General features: G+C 46.2%; 9 protein-coding genes across 9 annotated transcripts; 3 read left to right on the top strand and 6 right to left on the bottom strand.

The window, feature by feature from the left end:
* Positions 1-244: 244 nt before the first annotated feature.
* On the bottom strand, positions 245-2,821 carry TRUGW13939_02224 (uncharacterized protein; the record flags this gene model as incomplete). Its single annotated transcript, XM_035485418.1, has 6 exons — positions 245-712; positions 779-991; positions 1,051-1,222; positions 1,556-2,308; positions 2,366-2,587; positions 2,646-2,821. The coding sequence occupies 6 exons, from the start codon at positions 2,819-2,821 to the stop codon at positions 245-247; spliced, it is 2,004 nt and encodes a 667-aa protein (XP_035341311.1).
* A 921-nt stretch (positions 2,822-3,742) lies between these two features.
* On the bottom strand, positions 3,743-4,663 carry TRUGW13939_02223 (uncharacterized protein; the record flags this gene model as incomplete). The annotated part of the gene is made up of 1 exon (XM_035485417.1): positions 3,743-4,663. One exon carries the CDS (start codon positions 4,661-4,663, stop codon positions 3,743-3,745), a length of 921 nt encoding a protein of 306 aa, XP_035341310.1.
* Positions 4,664-5,739: 1,076 nt separating this feature from the next.
* Positions 5,740-7,548, bottom strand: TRUGW13939_02222 (uncharacterized protein; the record flags this gene model as incomplete). The annotated part of the gene is made up of 1 exon (XM_035485416.1): positions 5,740-7,548. One exon carries the CDS (start codon positions 7,546-7,548, stop codon positions 5,740-5,742), a length of 1,809 nt encoding a protein of 602 aa, XP_035341309.1.
* Positions 7,549-10,336: 2,788 nt separating this feature from the next.
* On the top strand, positions 10,337-11,776 carry TRUGW13939_02221 (uncharacterized protein; the record flags this gene model as incomplete). Its single annotated transcript, XM_035485415.1, has 1 exon — positions 10,337-11,776. One exon carries the CDS (start codon positions 10,337-10,339, stop codon positions 11,774-11,776), a length of 1,440 nt encoding a protein of 479 aa, XP_035341308.1.
* Positions 11,777-12,277: 501 nt separating this feature from the next.
* Positions 12,278-13,603, bottom strand: TRUGW13939_02220 (uncharacterized protein; the record flags this gene model as incomplete). The annotated part of the gene is made up of 1 exon (XM_035485414.1): positions 12,278-13,603. The coding sequence occupies one exon, from the start codon at positions 13,601-13,603 to the stop codon at positions 12,278-12,280; it is 1,326 nt and encodes a 441-aa protein (XP_035341307.1).
* Positions 13,604-14,082: 479 nt separating this feature from the next.
* TRUGW13939_02219 (uncharacterized protein) lies at positions 14,083-15,673 on the top strand (the record flags this gene model as incomplete). The annotated part of the gene is made up of 2 exons (XM_035485413.1): positions 14,083-14,695; positions 14,751-15,673. 2 exons carry the CDS (start codon positions 14,083-14,085, stop codon positions 15,671-15,673), a joined length of 1,536 nt encoding a protein of 511 aa, XP_035341306.1.
* A 1,190-nt stretch (positions 15,674-16,863) lies between these two features.
* On the bottom strand, positions 16,864-17,606 carry TRUGW13939_02218 (uncharacterized protein; the record flags this gene model as incomplete). Its single annotated transcript, XM_035485412.1, has 3 exons — positions 16,864-16,984; positions 17,052-17,163; positions 17,306-17,606. 3 exons carry the CDS (start codon positions 17,604-17,606, stop codon positions 16,864-16,866), a joined length of 534 nt encoding a protein of 177 aa, XP_035341305.1.
* Positions 17,607-19,543: 1,937 nt separating this feature from the next.
* Positions 19,544-20,276, top strand: TRUGW13939_02217 (uncharacterized protein; the record flags this gene model as incomplete). Its single annotated transcript, XM_035485411.1, has 2 exons — positions 19,544-19,612; positions 19,704-20,276. 2 exons carry the CDS (start codon positions 19,544-19,546, stop codon positions 20,274-20,276), a joined length of 642 nt encoding a protein of 213 aa, XP_035341304.1.
* A 1,609-nt stretch (positions 20,277-21,885) lies between these two features.
* Positions 21,886-22,575, bottom strand: TRUGW13939_02216 (uncharacterized protein; the record flags this gene model as incomplete). Its single annotated transcript, XM_035485410.1, has 3 exons — positions 21,886-22,350; positions 22,409-22,467; positions 22,515-22,575. 3 exons carry the CDS (start codon positions 22,573-22,575, stop codon positions 21,886-21,888), a joined length of 585 nt encoding a protein of 194 aa, XP_035341303.1.
* Positions 22,576-22,896: the final 321 nt, after the last annotated feature.

The following is a 22,896-nucleotide window of genomic DNA, read 5'->3' as shown; positions in this document are numbered from 1 at the left end:
ATGAATTGAGGCTGAAATGTAACATATTGTATGCCTGGCCCCAGTTTTGTCCAAAAAATTTCCGAATTTGGTAATAGTTCGACACGGGAAGGATAGGGCAAGCGCTGGCCTTAACGTCTCGTAACAAAACCATATCATCTACCATAGAAAAAAAAATAAGTATTTGACTAAATTTATTTAAAATATTTATAGAAATTCGCTTTTTAATTTTTCCTCATACAAATATCGACTTGAATAAAAAAAACTACCGACCCATCCAACCCCCATCCACAGTCAAAATCTCCCCACTCACATACAGACTAGCCTTTCCAGCCAAAAACACCGTCGGACCCTTGAAATCCTCCCCAGAACCCCATCTGCCCGCGGGAATTCTAACCAGAATCTGCTCTGCGCGCACGGGGTTGTTGATGAGTGCCTCGTTCATATCGGTCGCCACATATCCCGGCGCAATTGCATTGACGTTGACTCCTTTACTAGCCCATTCATTCGACAAGGCCTTGGTGAGCTGTGCGACACCGCCCTTGGCACTCGCATAGGCGGGTACAGTGAGACCACCCTGGAATGAAACGAGGGAGGCGACGTTGATGATGCTTCCGCGGTATCCGCCGTTGGGAGAGGTGGATTCAGTGCCGTGGAATGGGGTGCGAGTGAGCATGTAGGCACCGATGTCGCGGCAGAGGGCGAATACGGTGTTTAAGTTGATTTGCAGGACCTATTAAATTCTTAGTTAGAATCCAATAGCTATGTTTTTTTTCCCCTCCCGGATAGATAGACTAACCTCATCCCAGTCGTTATCCGGGAATTCATGGGCGGGGTGCCGTCTTTGAATGCCAGCGCAGTTGACAAGAATAGAAATATCATGGCCATCTGCGAGAACAGACTTGGAAAGCTCCGAGACAGCTGTGCGAGAACCTAGGTCGGCTGTGTAAATGGTTGCCTTTCGGCCTAGGGACTCGATGTGTTGTTTTGTCTGTTGGTTAGAGGTATCCCTCTGTTTTTTCTGCCGTTAGAAATCTGACTGTATTTTGAGAAACACACAAAGCTACTAACCTGCACGAGGATGATGTCGGCACCGGCTTCGGCCAGGGCAATGGCCATCTGAGCGCCAATGCCCCGCGTACCGCCGGTCACCAGCGCGGTGCGGTTTTCGAGAGAGAAGAGGGATGTGAGGGCTTGCATTTTGGTGGTGTTTTTTATATCTTTCGTGTATGCAAAGATGATGCTGTATTTAATGCGAAGAGATTGGAGCAATAATAATAATCGGAGAATGTGATCAATCGATGGTGGGTCAACCCCCCACGCCGGACGGGGTTCGCCTTTCTTTCCGAGCGGCATATGCATCAATGAGCAGCATCCTTGAATGGATGGAAGTTCTCCTAGATCATATGTTCATTCTGCCGGTTGAAATATCCGAATTTATTGCCGAGGAAGGAGTTATTTACTTGTTCAAATTCCATAGGGTAAAGAAATATCAATTAAGCTCTATTGATGCAATGTCCAACTATCCCGATAATCTAGAAAATATTGATAACACCAAACATAAAAAAAAAAAAACTACCATTCACGGATAGAGCCATCAGGGCCGAAGAATTCCTTGCATTGCCATGGTTCCGTTTCCTTTGCAATCTTCCTGACCAAATCCTCGTCAATGTCGATACCCAATCCCGGTCCCGTTGGTGCGTTAACGTATCCCTCATGAATATCGAATACGGTCTGATCCTTGAGATACGAGTTCAAGTCAATATCACCAGCTTCAACATTGTAGTGCATTCCTAGCGACATCTCCTGGATGACAAAGTTGGGCGTGTTGAGTGCCACTTGGATCGATGCCGCCAGGGCAAGCGGACCAAGCGGGCAGTGAGGCGCAATGGCGACATCGTAGGCTTCTGCCACCGCGGCAATGCGTCTCGTCTCACTGATACCACCAGCATGCGCAATATCCGGTTGGAGGACATCCACCGAGTGGTCTTCCAAAAACCGCTTGACGTCCCAGCGGGTGTAGAGACGCTCGCCAAACGCAATCGGAATAGTGGTCAGACCTGCAAGCTGCTTGAGGGCTTCTGGGTGCTCGCAGAGCAGTGGCTCTTCGATGAATAATGGTTTGTAAGGCTCGAGGGCTTTGGCAAGTTGTTTGGCCATGGGCTTGTGCAGACGGCCGTGGAAGTCTAGACCGGCGTCGAGTCCGAGGGCCTTGACGGTCTTGAGGCGCTCGACAGTTGAGTCGAGAACGGATGGCGAGTCGAGCCAGTTGACGTCTTCGGTTGCGTTCATTTTGATGCATTTCAGGCCTTGAGCGATACGAGCTTTGCTGTAGGGGAGTTAGCACGATACCTTTGCAAAGACAATATAGAAGAGAATAACGTACGCAGCGACTTCGACATCACTTGGTCGGTCTCCACCAATCCATGCATAGACCTGAATCTTGTTGCGAACCTTGCCTCCTAGCAACTGGTATACTGGAACACCGAGGTTGCGGCCCTTCAAATCCCACAGCGCAATGTCAATACCGGCCAATGCAGACATGAAGACGGGACCACCACGGTAGAAACCCAGTCGCCAGACGAATTGCCAGATGTGCTCGATATCACTGGTGTGTTCCATTAGCACTCGAACACTTTCTTATTATCCAGAAATGACGAACATACTCAGCTTCAAAACCAATTATCCGTTGGATGATCTCATCCAATGCCCCCTCGACAGCCAAGCTGTGCCCTTCCAATGTTCCCTCTCCCCATCCGAATCCGCCCTTGTCATCTGTGACCTTGACGAAGAGCCAGCGCGGCTTGACGCGGAAGTATTCGATGGACTTGATTTTTGCCATTTTCAAAGTAGACAATACTTTTTCTTTATTAATTCAATGAAGCTTTAGGGGGTGACGGGAAAAAATAATAAACTCGAAGAAAAAAAAATTGAGAAGGAGCTTGGGAAGCTTTAGAATATAAGAGACAACAGCTCCAATTCGGCAGTCAATTTGCCTTGTTTCCCGGCGGTTCGCCGAATCATGCGGGGGCGGGGACCTCGACGTGGGATGCCATTGTTGATCCCCCACGTCGGGGGGAGCACGCCTATTCACGCTATTCGTCGGCTTGTTCTGCGACGCTTTGGTTTTAGCGTGGGGTGTTTGTTTTTCGTGCGCGGGGTATCGGGGGAGTATACCAAGTTCGTCGTACTGCTGTAAAGCTAAAGAGACAATAATGATGAATATATTCTGAGAATGATACCATTATTGGTGTGATGGACTACATGTTTGGGTATTACGGAAAGACTTAGGCTTGAATTGATCAATGCAATGTTTTTAAGTATACAAGATGTAAATGGACTAAGGGGTGCCACTTCGTTATTCAGGCTGTTATAAAATGGACAGGTGCCTAAAATGCGATGCATTGCTGGTCATAATCCGAGTCCAACATCGATCATGACACTCTCTCAGGCCGAAAAAGTAATATTCGGTGGAAGTATTGCTATAACTAAGCTATTATCGACCAAAGTAAATGACAGCAATGTCTATAAGGAGGTCTATTACCAATAAAACCCCTGTTCAAATTATCCTTCGCCTCATTTTCATGGGGTAGTAGTGGGGCGGGGCAATGCAATCTATGTACACTTGAACAGAGCTCGGATAGAAGACCGGGCTGGCCGAAGAGTTTACAGAGAACGGAAATAGGAAAATCAGGGAACTGTTTATTGGATATCTCTGAATCATGACAGACATTCAGTAAAACTAACTCATTTACATGAAATATTACTTCTTTGTTAACGACGTCTCCAATGCCCAGCCCTCCTTAAATGCTGCCGTGGTGGCTGCAACATCGGCCGCGGGGGTGGGCCGGCGAGGCACCCCACCGTATCCATTGAATCCCTGGAGAGCTGCCTTGACCGCGGGGAATCCGCCCTGGATGGTGACCCAGTCAGCCCGGGCGACGATTGCCTGCAGTTTCTGGGCCTCGGCGACCTGGCCGGCTGTGTACAGCTTGTAGACCTCAACGCAGGCGCGGGGAATGACGTTTGCAAGCCCAGCAATGACTCCCTGGCCACCAGCAACCAGAGTCTGAAGGGTGAAGTCTGAGGAGCCTCCAAGGGTGAGGAAGCCCTGTGGAACAGCATCTGCAATGCGGGCGAGCTTGCCCGTGTTGGCGCACGTCAGTTTGACACCGACAATGTTGGGGTGTTGCGCCAGGGCAATGATGTCGTCTGAGGTAAGATCAACGCCGTTGGCAGCACCGGGGAAGTTGTAAATCAGCACGGGGAGGGGGGAAGCATCGGCCACGTCCGTGAAGAAAGTTCGTCGCGATTGCACAGTGTCCTGTCCCTTGTAGTACGAAGGTGGCAGAGCGATCACGTAGTCGGCACCGGCCTCGGCTGCATCCTTGGACAATAAGATAGTCTCACGCGTCGACTGTACGCCAGTGCCGACAATCACGGGCACCTTGTCGAATCCGCTGGCGTCGAGAGCCTTGCGAGTGGTGCTGGTAACGAGTTTTCGTTCTTCGCGGTCAAGATGGACGGCTTCACCGTTGCTTCCTTGAACGACAATGCCAGAAATTCCGGCTTGTGCTAGGTAGACGGCATGTTTCTCAACAGTAGCCACGTCGATCTCTTCGTTGGGCTGGAAGAAAGCCACTGTTGGGGCATAAACGCCGCCTGTGAGAGGTTTTGGAGCCATGATTGCAAGATTTTCTTTTTTTGTTTGTTTTAGATCTTGTGTCTTCAAGAGAAAGTGTGGTTATTGATAGAAAAAGAACAGACCAACGAAGTAATTTAAGAGAAGGTTACAAACGGAGAACGTAGCGAAGCAGGGAGAAAGTCCGAGGAAATGGTCGCAGCTGACAAAGATAAGTAATGGATCAATGCTCCACAAGAAACATAATCAGCTGCTTTCCCCCCACGTAGGCGCTGTCTTTGGCGGTGCAATAGGAGTGTCAATATCTTACCAATAATAATATTGTGGCCATCCCACCGATCCCGCGCAACCCCCACGCGGGGCTTTGGCAGATAGATACCCACCTTCAGCAATTCCATGTGTGCTAACAGGCTAAATTGGCGTTGACACAATTCGTCGAATTTCTATCGGCCATTGTCCGAGGTATGAGTGACTGAGAGATTACGTGCGATGGTCATTGAATTTTACAGTTAAATTATTACCTAAGGCTGCTGACAAAAATCGGAAGAAAGCCGAAGCCAAACTATTTACACAGGGTAAGATAAACAGACAACCGTATCAAATAAAACCGAAAACGCGAGGTGTTGGTAAAAGTTGCCCATTAGCATTTTCTGCTCCATCCTGGCTGGTCGTTTAGTTGCGTGCGTCGATATCATTACTGATAATAAAACCCATCCACTTTGACAGTCTTCCTTAGGCTAGGACTAGCGGAGGTTATTAAAGATAACTTAACGCCCCAGAAAATAGAGTGAATCTGCCAACCTAAATTTAGGGGAGGTTTGTGCTAAGATTAGGTATTCCTTATTGCAGACGACTTAATACCTAAATAATGATAATTCCAAACGATAGACTAGTTGGAGGTAGATATGATACAAATGAATCCAATGAGTCTCCATTGCATTTCGTGGTGAGATGCCCAGGGTGAAAATTAGATACATTAAACGAGAAAATACATATTCTAGCACTAGAATAACTTGGTGTAGTTTCAACATTAGAATCGAATTGCAGCTAACCTCCTACAACAGAAACGAATACAGGAAGCTTCCCATTCCTAACGGAGTGCGTCAATCTGGCACTGATCACGAGGAATAATCTGCCAAGATAGCATTAGCAATCTTCAGGGCCATCCCATAGAAGATAACCATGACATGGGCAGACACCTGAGTGGGAGCAATAGAGCCATCGATAACACGGAGACCCTGGACCCCATATACTTTGGCGGCGGCATCCACAACACCACCAAGTTCTTTCTTCATCATAGAGCAGGTTCCAATAGCATGCCAGTTGGAGCGGAAATTCTGCTGAATGTAAACAACCCACTGGTCGAGTGTGGCGTCTTGCTCCAAATTTTGGCCCGGAATGGTTTCCCCATCAAAATGATCTCCCATCACTCCTGCAGTGGAAAGTTTTCGAGCAAGCTTGGAGGCAGCTGCTTGACCAAGGAGATCAAGCTCGTTCAGAAGGAACTTAGGATCATTGGCGTACTGCAGAAGGTAGGGATCGCTGCTCAGAACATGGGTAGAGCCACGAGTGAAGGGAATCAGATCCCAGATATCAAAGTCGATGCTACCATTGGCATCCAGGAAGAATTCAGCAAAAGCAACATCTTCATTGAGAAGCCAGTCACGGTAGTTCTCGTACTGTACCATCAAGGCCGACGTGTTATGAAACCCGCCACGGGCAACTGTCTCCTCAGTCCACTGCTCAAGTTTTGTATTTAGAAGCTCTCTGGCGCGAGTAGCATAATCACCAAAAGTCTCAGTAAAGTTGGCATAGTACACAGCTTGTCCTTGTCCTGGTGACCTAGAGCGGGAGCGAACTTTAGTGACAGTCTGATCCTGCATATTCATACCAACAGGAAGCTCAAGACGCTGCTGGATACCAGCGCTTTCCAGAACAGACTGCATGCCAATTCCTGAGTACTCCAAAATAAGAGGAGATATAGCAGACCCAGCTGCTAAAAGAATCTCATGTCTGGCATAGACGTCAAAGTTGGCAGCCTTGTTAGTTCCAAAGTTAACCCCTATGGCTGTAAGACTGGATTCATCAAAAAGGACCTTTCCAACCATCTGTCCTGTGAGAAATTGCAGGTTACTACGCTTGTAGTTTGGAAGTAGCCAGCTACGAGCGGCGTCAGCGCGTGTCTGATTCTCATAGATATCGTTATAAATCATGGACACACCACGCGGGTGACCACAGAAGAAGTCTTGTTGGGTAGGGATACCAAGCGCTGATGTAGTGTTCATAAGGGCACGCATAACAGGAGAATATATTTCACCGTTATCACGCGGACCGGCAGGAACAGTTCCATTCAACCCGTGACAGGACGCGTTAAAGGCATATCCTGCCTCGATCTGCGCAGCATTCGGCTCACGAGCACGCTCACCCTTATTCATATATCCGACTAGGTTGTCCCAATTCCACCCCTCCATTCCAAAAACCCTCTCCCATGAGTCAAGCTGAACCTTATCTGGGCGAGTCCAGGAGGCACCGTTGATCAAGGTTGATCCACCAAGGCCTTTGCCCGACTTGATAGCTAGGGTTCGGTTGTTGATTGCCATCTTAACAGTGAGATACTGTTGATCGACTGAAGTCCCAAATATGTCACCATAAGTATTGGGATTTTCAACTATTGAGCCATCATTGGACTCGTAGAAGCCCTTCTCGATGACTAAAACCGTGATGTTCGAGTTCTCCGTGAGCTTGGCGGCTACAGTCAACCCGGTCAAGCCACCGCCGGCGATAATGTAGTCATATTCCTTGCCAGCAGTTTCTTTGGGATCAAATATCAAATGAGACTGGATATCTACTCTTTCGTAAGAGTGGGTATAGGCTTGAGTTATAGCCGCGGAGAGAGAAAGCAATAATTTTAAGATAGTAGCCCTCATGTTGATGATACAACATTGACAAGAGAGGTAGAGACGAGCAAAAAATCATATACAGTACTGTGCGGAGCATATGCACGTTATTTGTATGGTCTATAGTTTATGGGTACCTGGAATAGGGACATAGAGAGAAAGATGTGGCATCACGGCTTTAGGTAGTATCAATTGGATCCATATTTTGGCAATAGGAGGTCCGTGGATGATCAGCATTGCCAAAAAATAATAATAATTAACATTCAAATACAGCGGTCCACATCAAAAGTTCTCGTTCAGCCTAGGTTTATTACATACTTGGTATAGTTTACAGTAGCTATATCATCATATCGCGCCCCTCTTTATTTGCACTACTACTTTTTGTAGTATGCCGCTTTGACTAGGGCTAGTAAGCTTGGATGGCATTTAAATTAGAAAAATATCTAGTTGTAGAAGACACTATTCAGGTGTGACTAAGGCATGAGTAGCGATACCGGAAGGCGTAATTCGGAATGAAAGCGAACAAGATTGCTTGGGTAGAACCAGGAAAAAGCCGCATGCTTTAACTAGCTATAGAAAGACCAAGATCGTCAACATATCATCTATAGTAGAACAATGTGAACTGATAGGCCTTGGTAACCTCGCTTGGGAAGAGGCCGAAGAGCCTTCGTTTCTGAGGGTCTCACGTATACATAGAGGTGGATAACATATTGAGAGTAATAATCAATATTAATAACAGCTAAGTAACTAGTCTGAACCATGGTGAGGGATATTCGGCTCTAGATGCGGGAATTGAGTGATCAGATAACAATAATTTTGTTACGCACCGACCTCTAACCGTCTCAATTGCACCTTGAAACATACGGACAGATATCACTTTTGATGACGGTAGAGTATCGACACTAAGAATGGCTTGATCCATCGTTTCCCATTCACCACATGCGCTATAGCTTTAGACACTAAGGAGCTTAACTTCTCAAATTTCGGCCCGATTGTCTCGGAAGACATGTCCACATGCGAGCCCGCTGGCTCACAGAATCGGATGATCCTGGAAGCCGTGGCCGGCTTACCGAATGAACAATTGCGGCCAGTATCCCGATACCGGAGGTAAGTGGATGACTGCTTTGGCGTTCATGGACTCCGAACATGAGTTGATATACGGAAAATGATTCTCATGTTGAAAAATGAAGTCGAAACTCAACCTCTGCGCACATGCAGCTAATGAAACCCACCCAAACGTTTCTTACTGAAATTTAAATCGGTGTATATTTTGCTCACCCCATAGAAAATATCTTTTCTTATGCCCTTCATCATATTTACAGTAAATGGCCATCTAGTTCAGGGTTTGCGCTTCCGATGCCGTTGCAGATGTGGTTTCTGTAGACCGTTGTATGACGAACGGTTAAGTACGATCTACATCCGTCCTTAGGTTCGAAGCTGCGGTGTTTCTTGCTGAAACCTAATGGTGCTACATCGGGTTTGCCTTCCCTTTAAGACCCAATCTCTAAAAAGCTTATTTTGATATTTGACTTTTCTAGATCCAATATTTGATACCCTTGTTCGGTCTAGAGAAGTCTAAGTCTGTAGATCTGTATAAAGTAGGATACAGAGAGTGGGTTTTCCCGTGTGTGGCATCATCAGATAAGATGAAAAAAAAAATCTTATCTGATCAGACCGAAACAGAGTCGGGTACCGGTGAGGATTAAGATGTGCCTGGCGCCGATCTTAAGAGTTATTGCGGGGCTTTTGGGTCTAAGCTTTCGGTGATTTGAAAATTTCAAAGTTTTATACTAGTAGTTTTTCGTCAAATTTCCGGCGTTGATCACTTGCCTCCTCAATATCACGCTACAGGGGGAAAAGCCGGAGCCCCTGGCAGTAGCCTTCAACTTAGGTGGAGTAGGAGGTTTTTATTTTATTCCCCGTTTTTCAATATTATTGTTAGAGATTCTCATGTGTGTTTCTACTTCTTTTTCCGTTTGGCTCTCGCGGTACACTATACTTCGCGCTAGTACTCTGTGGGTCTAATACACATGGGCACTGGTGCTTTTATTTTGCCGTTTGTGATCGACACTGGACAAAGTGCAATACTATGTGCGTATGAGTAACAACATAGTAATCTAGGGCAATGGCATCTTCTGTGTTGCCTATACTTTTGCCGTGTCACAGATATAGTGTTGTTGCCAGGCCATGTTGGTCGAATTAAGTAACAGCAACGACTAAGATGTGCATAGCATCTGGAACCAAAAGTCTGAAAGTCGGCGTCTAGAAAACGTCAAATCACGAGTGGGGCTCGACATGGTAACCGAAACAGGACACGCCCAATACCTACTAGTGGGTATCGAGCCAATCTTCACAATATAATAGTAACGGAACTCGGCATAGAGTTTATAATATCTTAATTAATCGGAATTTGGTCTCACATAGGTCTAATAGCCCGAGTAGGGAAGGTCAATTGTTTCCCTGAGGTGCTGATCAACATGGACGGACAATTGCCGGCCGGGAAAACGCTCATACTAGAAACGATCATAGGAGAGTGTAGATCAGGTAGAAACTGGATCCATTAGCTAATGCTATTTATTCCTCAAAGTTTCAACGGTGATTAATTTTGTTCTACGATTTATATATCTTAGGTTGTTCTCATTTCTCCTAATCGAACATCAAGCTTTTTCTTTCTTCTTTTCCAAATTAAATCTAGTGCGGGTTAATAATCGCCCCTTAGAACTTATTTACTGCACAGCAAAATCACAGTTGGTTATCAGATTCATTAAATTACTCTATTTTTTTGCCTGACTTTGGACGTCTACTAGCGTCTTCCGAAATGGTTCGCCCTAGTCTGGCTATCCTCCTAGTGCTGGCACACGCAGTCTTTGGCACTGCCTACCGCTGGTTCAACTGGCAGTACGAGGTCACTTGCGAGTCTGACGCTTATATTGCTCCTGATGATGAGGAAGCCGTCGCAAAGTTCCTCCATGAGCAGTTTGTTGAAGGCTCCCACATCAAGGTCGTTGGAAATGGGCATGGGTTCGGTAATCTTACCCAGTGTGTTGACCAAACTCTTACTAAGAAACAATCCTACATCGTTTCTCTCACCAACTTGAAGGAACTCCATATTCATAAGAATAATATGACTGTGACATTCGGTGCTGGTTGGGATGTCAATGACCTTGCCGAAGAATTGAAGGCCAACGACCTGTCCTTTAACAGCCTTGGTGTTGAGCGCGTTCAGAACTTCGTTGGTGCTGCATCCACCGGGACTCACGGATCCGGGTCTAGCATGGGTAATATCGCCAGCCAAATTATTGGGCTCCGTGTGTTGGATTCGCAAGGTAACCTACGAGTTATCAACGAGAAAAATAACGCGGAAGAATTGAAAGCTTTTCGTATCAGCCTTGGTGCTCTCGGTCTCATCACTGAGATGACTATTAAGGTCATACCTACCTACCGCGTGAAGAAGACTACCAAGGTCTTGAATGCCACCTCCGACTACAGCAAGATGTACAGCCAGATTGCCGAACTGTACAAGGAGCATGACCGCATGACTGTTTGGGGTCCTCACTTCGACTGGAATGCAGAAACCCAGGACTGGGACCTCGAGGCTACTTATTTCCTCTCTTACTGGGAGCCGACCGACTATGCGGGAGCCAGTAACTGCACTCTCAACTACTGCGCCAACGGCTGTGGCGACTGCAAGAAGGAGTACATCTGCTACGATGAAGTGATCGACTCTGTATCTTGTCCCCCCCAAGGCGTCTGCAACCGAGAGTTTTATGCCGAGATCGAGCACTTTCTCCCAATTGAGTACTACGCAGAAGCGGCCACCAACTATACCCTTTTCCAACAATCTCAGACACCCCGAATGAAGGCACCTTACAACCAACAGATGGTCATCCAACACCGGACCCTCAAGGGTGATGATACATACATGTCCCCTGTCAACACGTATAATCTTGACCCCAAACTCAGTGGTGTTTTCGCTATCATCGAAATTGATTGGATCCAAGAGTACGACAATTTTACCACCCTTTGGCAGAATCAGGAGCTGGCTTTTGAATTCCTCCCTCAGTTCGGTGAAACCTACAATGTTCGGCCCCACTGGAACAAGATGAGCCCTGCAAATGCTACCTACACACAAGAAAAATTCCCCAAACTACCCGAATTCTTGGCTATTCAGCAACGCCAGGATCCTAAGTGCCAGTTTGTCAATGAGTTTCTGGTATCGCAGCTTGGCATTGCCCGCTGTGCACGCTACCTCTCGTAAAGGGAGAGGGGAGTGGGTTTATGTGGGTTTGAAGTCCATGTTCCATAATTTACTTCGAGTAGCTTACAAGAATTAGGGCGCAAGAAGGCCTGAAGAATGCCGCTAGGCCATCTAATGACGGATTCAGCAAAGATTGGTATCTGATTGTCATATTAAAGCTATGTGTTTTGTGAATGGCTCAAAAATAGAGCGGTGGGCCGCGCTAATCTGGAAACTAGTGATCCTGGGTCTCTCCTATGATACATATTAGATTTTATATGGAATTAAGTTCAGCCTATCAATTGATCAAACGAAGAAAACTCTCAGACGATTGTACTACCGAAATGCGTAATCAATTTAAGATATCCTTCAACAAAAATTTGAAACAAGAGAACACATGCGCCTCCAAAAATGACGTAGCCCTCATGCAAAACAAACACATGACACGTGTAACAGGTTCGACTAGAGACAAAACTCCCTGTGGTCAGAAAAAAAGCTCACTTCTAATTTCTCCTGAAGCTTTTAGGCCGTGTGGGAAAGAAGATCTCCCACGATTTGGAAAGCCCTGTCGAAGAGATAATATTCTGTTTTGACATCACGGACAATGCCCCGTTTGCATAGCCGAAACGCGAGTTGAACTGATCGCTCAGGATGAGAATCAAGCCAATCCCAGATAAGATTGAGCTTTGTGGTCTCGTCATCTGTGAATTCGATTTTCTCTTCAAGCAAATCTTGTGTTCGAACGTGACCGAGCCAGGGAAGGTAGTCGTGAGCATCATGTATACAGCGTTGCGAAAGCAGCTTCTCCTGCCATACGGTAGCTGGAGCAAACAGTTCATCGAGCCAGATGAAAGTGCTGTAGATCATTTGAAGCTTGTCTTTGGGGTGAGGTTCACCCTCGCTGGCCTTCTCAATAAGAATATGATCGATTATGCTAACAGACATGCTGGGTTGCATGCCTTCATAGGCTTTCTCGAATTCATCGCGGCGGCTCCTTGTCTGGACCAACAGTCTTTCCAACTCTGAAGGGGTGTCGAGAGAATTCTTTGCCAACAAGTGCATCAGCGGCTTCAGAGAGCCCAAGTCTGCAACTTTCTGTCCATAGTTTTCTTCTACAAGCCCAGACAAGCACAGCCCTAACTCATAAATGTTACCAAATGGTCCCGTAGTAGCTCTGCTCTTTTCGACTTGACTGTCCCATAATTGTGCGAGAAAACATTCCGCCATATGGACAACACCACTCAGGGCATCGATGATGTTGTGTTCCTCCCGTGAAACTGGCCCTGATTGTGGCTTGTATACCAGGTTGTGCTCCACTTCAGCCAGTGCGTTCCTTAGTACAGAGACCACTTGAATTTCCACCACTTTTGTTTTGGGACCACGTTTCTGATTACCAGGATCCACAGACACGATATAATGTGTTGCAGAATACCACTCAAATCTTCGCTTCCGCTGTTGATCCTCGGTTTGATCCTTGTTCTGTACTCTGTCGGAAACATCCTTGATCTTCTCAATATGCACGGTATCCTTGAGGAGTTTGTCCACCTTTTCTTGGTCATTTGGCCAATACAGTGCAATGCGAACTCCGGAAAGATCGGTGATGTCTTCGATAATTTCTTCTCGGCTTTGGTAGACAAAGTTCTTCTCTTTTTGTCTCGCATATAGCTTTGCACTAAGGCTATCCAGGCCCTTAGCCCGAGAGCTCACATTGCACTGAATGGCATGGTTCTTCAGAGTATCTCGGCATATTTTTTCGGTATCCTTGGCTCGTTTAAGATAGTGATCGTATGTTTCTCTCCATGATTCCAGGAATTCTTCCACTACGCTTTGGGGCTGGAAACTACCCATGTTGGAAAAAGGTTTGGGTTCGATATCGAGAAAATAACTCGAAGTCTTGTGTGAATAAAATTGAGTAAAATAAAATATAAGGCCTTGTAAAGTTCCAACAGCGGCTGAAGAATTTAATCCGAGAAAACAATTGTAGAGGGACCCCGGGTCCCTTAATAGCTTTTATTATTACGAAGCCTTGAACTACAATACTCTGTGACAAGGCAGAAAACAAAACTAAAATCAGCCTTTTCAAAAACAATTGGATGACAGGCGATTTTGGTGCTCAACCTCCATAGCCTCGATCTGCAGCTAACCCTTCTAGTTGTGTCAGGCTGGGCGGCAGCAGCCTAGTCCGGCCTATAGCCTTGCGATCTCAGAACCACTCGTTACTGTGAAACAATCTTCAGCGCTTATATATATAGATCATCACCTCTGCAATATTTTCACCGTCCGAAAATAGATAATTATTTTGAGGTCAAAAAAAAGTTATTCAGAGAATGAACAAGGAACCGGAGTGGTACCCGGCCCATGTTGCCGCCCAACGTCGGAAAAATCCCTGCCTCTCCAGTTTAGAGCGGTTCCTATCAGAATCCAAGAAAACGGAACACGCCTGTCGAGTCGCTAGTATTGATTTTGTTGAAAATGAAGATGGATCTACGAGTTCCCAAAATCGCTTTGTGCCTGCCGATGAGATCAAACTGGCCATATCCTCTGTCGAGCAGCCAACAAACCTGAAGGGCCGGATATTGATCGTGGAGGACATCTCTCGCGAGGTGATGGAGTTTCTAGGCTCCAGCCTTGCTATTGACCCATTTTTCCTTGCTTCACATGTATACACACCATACCGGGAAATAAGCATGCAGACTCCAAACCTGGCAGCTCTTCCATCGAGAAATCGGCATCAGCGTTATTTTAATACCCACTATCATCGGACCGTGGAGCTACCGGAACGATGCGATTATTTACGACAGCTACACATCGTACGTGCGATGAACATTAACAGAAAGCTTGCTGTATTACCGCCAACACATGGTACATCTATCGGTCTTGCCCAACATGCTCTATCGACCCACCTCTTTACACAGGAGGAGCATGGGGGACATTGGCTCTGTGAGTATGGCCTCTTGAAATCGCTATAGAATAAATTGCTTACTTGACAATCTAGGTTTACTACTTGTGGATAGTTCCATTCCAAACGGCCTTCTATCTCTTGAAAGTCGCGATAAGACAGCCAAGGACCGTTGGACCAGATTTAATTTACGTACCAATCTGTTTTTATCGGGTTATGAAGATTTTCTCGATCCTCCCGAAGCATTCACAGCCTCAGCAGATGCATGGGAGCCCCCTTCTCGTCTAGGGATGCTTGAGGATTTGGCATACTATTGGAGCCGGGAATGGCCCGCGGATTTTGACCCTGCAAATCCTACACTGTTATCCTTGTGCTTCCATCCTCTGAAGATTATTGCCGCAGAGTGGATGAACGTATTGGCAGTTATGAACTACCACATCAAACGCTACGAATACAGCATCGAAGGCCAGAAAACCATTGCCCAAGATCTCGACAGGCTGAACACTGATCTCAATAGCCTACAGCGCTGGAAGCGGCGCAATCTTTCGTCACAGCAGAAGATCGGCGCAATCAGAAGATTTGTCGACTCTCATGTAGGCCACGTAGCAGGTGAATCAAATACCATGCTGCAAGCCGATTCCTTGAACCCCAGATGCCTGGTTGAAGACTTTGGGTATCTTACAGCCAGCCTGGATCAATATTCGGAGAGACTGGAAAGCATGTTACCGGTTGTCATGTCTCTAGTGCAAATCTCGGATACTCGCCGATCCCTTGCTGAAGCTGCAAACATCAGTCGTCTGACGTATCTGGCCTTTGTGTTTATTCCACTAAGTTTCACAAGCAGCCTATTCAGTATGAATACGGATACAGGCCCCGGTGGAAGGCATTTCTGGATTTATTTTGTTGTGGCTATCCCCATCACGGCTGCAACCTTCCTCTTGGCTAGGCCTCCTGGTTCCCCACGGGAATGGCTAAAAACTCGTATCTTCTCTGCAAGAGGCGTAGTAGGCCAGGTTTGAAATGTTACGCGTGATGGGTAGCTGGGATGCATGCCGAGATTTGTTGTACACGCTTTTTCTACTAGATCTTATACCCTTTGTGTTCCTAATCATTGATGAATTTCCTTCCTTGGGATCAATTACCCGTAGATACATCAAGAAATACTCTATTCTTATGATATCGACATGGGGTCCCATCCTATTAGATATATGCCTAAGTAATGCCTCACTAAAATGCGATGATCCGAGTTAGGCAGACCCCCCACATAATCAATTGACGCTGTGTCATATCTGTAATAGTATCTATTGGCCAATGACGCGAATTTCGCGGACAGCATACCTGCATATTTTAATCTAACCGGTGCTGTTCACAGTTCACCTTCGGAACCCGATATTTCGATGCCCACGGAGCCTCGCGGGAAGGCTTTTCAAGGGAGGCGTGGTAGAGAGCCATTTGGTTTCAGCCAAGGTGGCTGACTGATACTAAAGTCACGCCCAGCGCAAATTGGTGGCAAGGCTTTCTTCAAAGATGAATAGTCGATGACTAGTCATTAACAGGCGGGCTACTTAGCATATGTCAGATGTGGCACGCTCACAGCATTTGCGTTATTAACCAAGTTACCCATCGGAGCTTATACATTTAAGCGGTGATAGGCTAAGAGATCATTATTGAAGTTACCAAGAGGTGGAACCAAGGCTCAGCTCGATCCATCCATCTGCGGCGTGGGTGACTGTGTCGCAAGGCTGTTGGATGACTTGACGATGGGCGGCACGCCGTGCACATTACCCTTTCGGGTAGTACTATGCACGATGGAGACCCTATCCTTGCTTTAATACTACACAAATTCGCAGTATTACCAGGCAATGCGCTCAAAAGGAATTTTATATTATTAAAAAAGAAAAAACAAGGCCGCCCAAAAGAACTCTCAGTCCTGCGGCCTAGATACTCCGACCCATGCAACCAGCAATAGTATAACTACTGCCTCCCCCGGCGGAAACCCCCCCGGTGTGCCGCTACACGACGTTTATGCCTCGCTTTTATCCTTTTCCTCAGCCGAGAACTTCTTGATAACCTACAAGAATCATTCACGATTTGATTTCGAAACTTGGTTGCATCAAAATGTGTCGACTTGTCGCGGAATATCATGTTTACTGTATGGGGACGATGAGATCATACCGAGCCGAGAATTGTTATCATTATGGATAAAGCTTTATATCCGAGGCTTAGATGAGGAAGAATAATATCCGGAAAAGGTATTCGCCTTCTCCCCGGATGACTTCTTGGAGGGACTCGGGTCGTCCTTATTGTTGGCCCATGACCTGGAAGGAAATCTTATATGTAGGTTAGCTGAGAGCATGAGTGGTTTCAAGTATGTTCTCTTGACTAAAGGTAACTTACCCGACTCCCGAGAGAGATGTCATCACTCGTGTTATGCCTCGAGGAATCACACCCCCTTGTTTCTTGGATGGCTCATCTGGGATGGTATGGCTCGGGGAGAAGTGCTTTTTCACTAGCCTCGGTGTTAGCCTGGCTTGCCTTTGGTTGTTCAGACTTCTGAAGATTTATTTCTTGTTGACAACCAGAACGACATTACCATACATATCCAAGGACCATGGGGGGAATGGGGAGAAAGAGAAGGAAAGTCGACTCACCCATAGCACGACACTGATCCGACTTTTCAAAACGGTCCCATTCTTCGATGCTATCATCCCGATACGACTTGGTATACTCGGCGAGAAAATGGGCCACCAGGTGAACCATTGACGAACGCAAAACACGTTCCTTCTCCGCCAAAGCAAGCATGCTTCGGATCACTTTACGCCGACTGTCCGGAAGATTGGAGGACTTCTCATAGGCCTTGCGAACAAGCATCTCTGTCTGGATGCCCACGCAGTCGTTACACGCTCGCGCCTTGCTATGGCATGACGAGTTTTCGTCCACTTCGTCAACCATGCTTACCGATTTCGAGTACTAGGAAGATGATCGAGGAATATTTCTAGTTGGGTGGTAAAGACACACGAAAAGACTCGTTGAAGCTTTGTGTGTGAGAGAGAGGGAGAGAGATAGAGAGGGTGTGTGAGAGTGTGAGGGTGCGGGTGCGGGTGTGGGTGTATCAAGCACGTCGAGAATTTCAAGTCAGAGATGCTTTAACGAAGTCTTGAGGCAGGTCGCAAGTAAGTCTCTTGGACTTAATCGACCTTCTCAAGACCCTGCCACTCGTTTGGTGTTGTCGCGGCTGAAGTTGACTTTAGATACTATTTCGTCACGACAGTTAGAAGGGTGCCCAACGATAGATTTCTTCGGTTCACTAACTTAGAACAATATCTCGTCCTCGAGGTAGCCTCTGAGTGGCAGTGGTGAGCCAGATCTGAGGACTGGAATATGGATAAAAAAATTTCGTAGTGGTGGTTGGGAGGGAAATGTTTTGTTAGATTGGCCTTCTAAGCTGTAGAGTCATTTAGGTGCTGGGAGTGAGGATCAAATCCCGCGGATGGAGAAAAGGGTATAGGCATTGTCAGAGGGGAGACCCAATAAGCGCCAGTCACCGGTTTCACTGATACGTTCGTCACAAGCCAGACGGTATCAGACCGAGACTCTTACACAAAAGACAGTAATGACGCTAATAATTCAGCCAATACAACGCCAGAAAGCTTGTCTTGGTAAGAATACAGTGCCCTGTGACGTTATTTTCATTATTTCTGGACAATACATTAGGGAATTAAAAAGACAAAGGCTATTCAGGCATCACAATTAGGTTTGGCTCGGCCTTGAGGAGTTCAAATGGGGCTCAATGAGCGTTCAGGACTAGCCATCTATCTCTAAATTCCTAGTGCTAATTACAGATTTACACCTGATTCTCGATATAAATTAAACGAGTCCTTCAAATTAATACCTTATGTGTTGTGATTGATGAAACCGAGAGGTAGAGATTCTCGAAACTCGTGGAAAGCAAAGACGTAGCTAGCCGGGACAGCTGGTAATGGGAAAACTGGTGGGAAACTGTTTCATTGAAACGGATTTTAATACCGACTGGCCCATCCTCACTCTCACTGGCAGTGCTCGGAAGACACTGAGACCTCAAATGGCCGTGTGGCGAGAACTGATACTAGTGCCTCTTGCTCCTGCCCCATCGTTTGTCCAGTGTTCCTATCTTGTTGATAGCCTCATTTATTGGAATATGAAGCTGAGCACGGAAAGGGTTCCGTTATCCAAAGCACCGCCTGCCTCATGACCTGGTATAGTCATGGTAGGTGATAATACGGGAGTTTCCTTCGGGCATCAGAGATTGACTAGAAATTGATAGTATTTTGAATGAAAACGGCAGACCGACACGGGCAAATGGGGAAGGTAATGATATGGCTGTGCTTTTTGTAGAGAGTGGTAGCACAATTAGAAGCTTTAATTAATCGGCGGTGTACATGGCAGCGCAAACAGAGATGTATTTACGGGAATTTTTCCAAATTACCGGTATGGTACAATCAATCTTGCTATTCTGAGTCATATGATTGTTTCGTAACGTTAATTTTGGGCCTATTCCATAGAAGACACCCAGGATAATTCAACCCGAAGCCTATCGTCTGCTAGAGGTGGGATATGGGTAGTATGATTGGCTTGAGATCCTGCACCTAGTAGCGCCTTCGCCAAGGATGTATGTGACCATCAATAATTGGCTGACAGCACTGCCATGATGCAGGAAGCCAGAAAGGTTTTTATTAGTAGATTATGTAACCTTTGTCGTGGCTCCATTAGCTGGTACGTTGAATAGTGAAACTCGATCACGAATGAATCGACGTTTAGATCAGCCTTTTCTTATACAATAAACACCCACCCCCTCCTTTTAGTAATCGACAAATCAAAGGCTATTGGAGAACGAAGTGAAGTGTTCATGGATGGATTCAGATAATGGGCGGTCACAAAAGCACACCAGATCTAACGGCGGTCGCCCCAGCCATGGAGAGGTAAGGCGGCTTTCCTAGACATCCGTGAACCATGGCGATTTCCTAGCGAGCCGCAGTGTCATAAGCCGAATGCTAACCATGATATTCCTAGTTCGTGCCCGAACAAGCTGCCCAGCCGCAGTATCCTCCTTACTCCGCATTATACAATACCAGAGACCTCTTTTCGGCCATACCCGACGACTCGTTGTCGGGATATGAGCAGACCATGTGGCCTGCACCGGATCTGGATTTGATGGGATTTGGACAACATTTTTTTGTAGATACCGTCCCAGAAATACTGCCATACAATTATAGTTCGAATTTGAGTTATGAACCTCCATCCTACGACGGTTCATACGCACCTGGTGGATACACGAACGCTAGGACTATAACGACAGGTTTACAACCTCAACCATCTAGTGGACAAATCCTGGATCTCGATTCTCAGTTTAGCTTTGTCCCAGATTATCACAGTATCGGTCTGGATCAAACGGATTATTGGCCCAAGGATCTTGGTTACAGTGGGAATCAAATCCTCAGCGATCCTCTTCTAGACCGAGAAAGTTCATCATCCATATGGACAATCGACGGTTCCAACCAAGATTTAGAAGGTTTCGGAGGTCAGTTTGAGAATAACTTTACGACTCAGCTGAATAACTCGCCATATTCGCAGGTACAATATTAATTCTCCCGAGCAATTAAGTATGGGCCATAGCTGATGCGGGATAGATAAGCACTGGCTACGAGAATCTACTTTCATACAAATCAGAAACACCAGCAAATAGACATCCAATGGGTTTATTTGATGATAGTCTTCCGAATTCCTCGGAACGTCGATCGTCAGGGCACATACCCTGTGATCATGATAACTGTGTTAAAAGATTTTTGACGAAAAGAGATTTAGAGTACCTCTTGCATTCTTGATCCCGATTTATTTGCAGGTTTATACTGACTCTAAATCAGAAAACATAAAAAAACCCACCTCAAAGACTCGCAGAAGCCTCATCCTTGTCCATCATGCGAAAAGGGGTTTTTATATCCCAAAGACCTGGCCCGTCACAAAAGTTCGATACACGATAATAGGAAATATAAAGAGGAGAGTTCAGCAGAGTTTATTTGTCCGGAGAAAGGCTGTTCGCGGCGATATTCCCGGCAAGGCGATTTAAATAGACACAAGGCACAACATGCGACTATGACTACGGGTTATAGATGCATGTCGGAAAAGTGTCCTAGGCCAGGCAAAATATGGAATCGAATCGACCTTCTAGCGATGCATGTGAGGAGGGTACACGCGGATGAGAATATTCAGGAGTTGACCCAAAGGTATGTTATGTGTCAATCATCTTTTTTTCATTTCTCTCTCCGTTCGAAATTTAATTTGAAAAAAGGTCGAGAGAAGCTGGGATGATCGATATATCTGGGCAGGATTCTGGTAGCGGAAATTATGCAACTTTTAGTGCAAAACAATGGAAACCGAGCAATTAAACATATTATATTCGCAATTTGTAGTCATCTTCGGGTAAATCATACACTTGAAGCTAACGGAGATTGAGGCGATATAGATTCCTCTCTCTAACATTGAACTATTCAATGTTGTCTCTTACCAACGTGAAGAATCTTGGACACCGAAGCCGACTCTTTTTGATTTTCTTTTCTCAGAATTCGGGCTTTTCAAATAAATATCGTCGGGGATCGGTCTTGCTCGGCGATCTCGGTGTCTGTGGCGAGAGTCACGGGATCTTGACGTATTTAATGGCGGGTTACTGATATTCTTATTTTTCTCTCTTGCACCTCCCGACACAGAAAAATACCAATACTGGAATCTGTCAATACTTCACTTACTAGTGGCCAATCACTTACTCGGCTGATTCTCTGACCCTCGATTTCTCATCATTCCTCCCGTCAAAATGTGCATGAAAGCAACTTGTTCTACCTGCGGTATGTACCAGCGCCTCTTTTAGAAAAAAAGACATTAGTTGAACTTTCTACTAAATTTGCAATAGGCAAGGCTACATGGTGGGGGTGCGGGAAACATATCCCCGCGGTGCTCGACCAGATCCCTCAGGATGATCGCTGCAGCTGCTTGCCGCAGGTAGAGGTCGATGGGAAGCAATATCCGCCCAAGGGTGGAAAGGCTGATTGACTATCTGTGGATGCGTGGATTAGGTGGTTTCGTGGGAGCTCTTGATTTCGGTGATAGTAGTATAGAAATTCAAAACAGATCAATGCATACCGGACGTACATGTAATTCATGTATAGCCCCAAGCTCCAGCCAAATGTCATAAAAACATAAATTATTCTTCACCTTCTGGCCTGACAACAACAATCTCCTGAACTGCCGCCATCCCGCCCATTTCCCTTTCCAGGACCGCCTTTGAGTCTTCCCATTTCACGTGAAACAGGCCCGAGTTGAATCGGCACGAGTAGACTTTCCCACCGCTTGCAATGCCTTCTCCCGCCTGGTGCAATTCTTCAATCTGCCGCCTCATATCACGTATAGCATGCACCGAGTTCTCAAGAATCACATTGGGTGGACTAACGGAGCGGCCAAACGCACGAGACGTAAACAAACAGACAATCCAGTGGCTTTTGCCGGATTTGGCAACATCCTCTTCTTGGGGAGGGATTATTAGAGTTGTACCCAAAGGTAAAGTTAGAGCTCGTGGCTGGTTAGTTTTTGAGTCGATAATGGTGTGCTTCGCGGTGTTCTCGCTAAGGGTTTTGCAGTGATTGTTATACACCTTGTACGCGGCGGGGTACTGTGACAGTTTGTCAGCATGAACACGCTCCTATAAATCGAAGATGATAAATGCAGACATTGGCTCGAAAAGCACGCGCAATGCCACCACCCCAAGACCCAAGGCAGTTGCAGGCATCTGTGCTTGTTAGTTTGATCACAGCGTAAGACTACGGGGGGACATACGTATAAGGACGGCACCGTCGGGCGCGTCGAAAAGGTCTCCTTTCGTTTCAGTGGTGATCATGACGAATTTGACATAGGCGTAGATCTCAAGTTTGAAGGGTTGTGGAGATGGCGACTCGTGACGACAACAAAGAGATGGAGGCGGGGACAAGATCGGGTTAGCGTAACTCGTATTTATGGGGCTTTACTTTTGTTTTATGTTAATTTAACTGCAACAATCTTGTCTTCGCATTGCGAATTATTCAAGGCGAATTATTCAAGCTAACGTCATTGAATGTCAGAGTCGGAATAAGGGCTAGGGCTAGGGCTAACGAATCCCAATCCATCTGACCTCCAGCAACATGACTCACATTTATGTGTCACAGTTAATAGACGTGGTCTT

The sequence above is a fragment of the Talaromyces rugulosus genome, chromosome I (assembly GCF_013368755.1).
Source record: "Talaromyces rugulosus chromosome I, complete sequence".
NCBI classification, from domain to species: Eukaryota; Fungi; Ascomycota; class Eurotiomycetes; order Eurotiales; family Trichocomaceae; genus Talaromyces; species Talaromyces rugulosus.
This window is presented reverse-complemented; position numbering and strand designations above follow the sequence as displayed.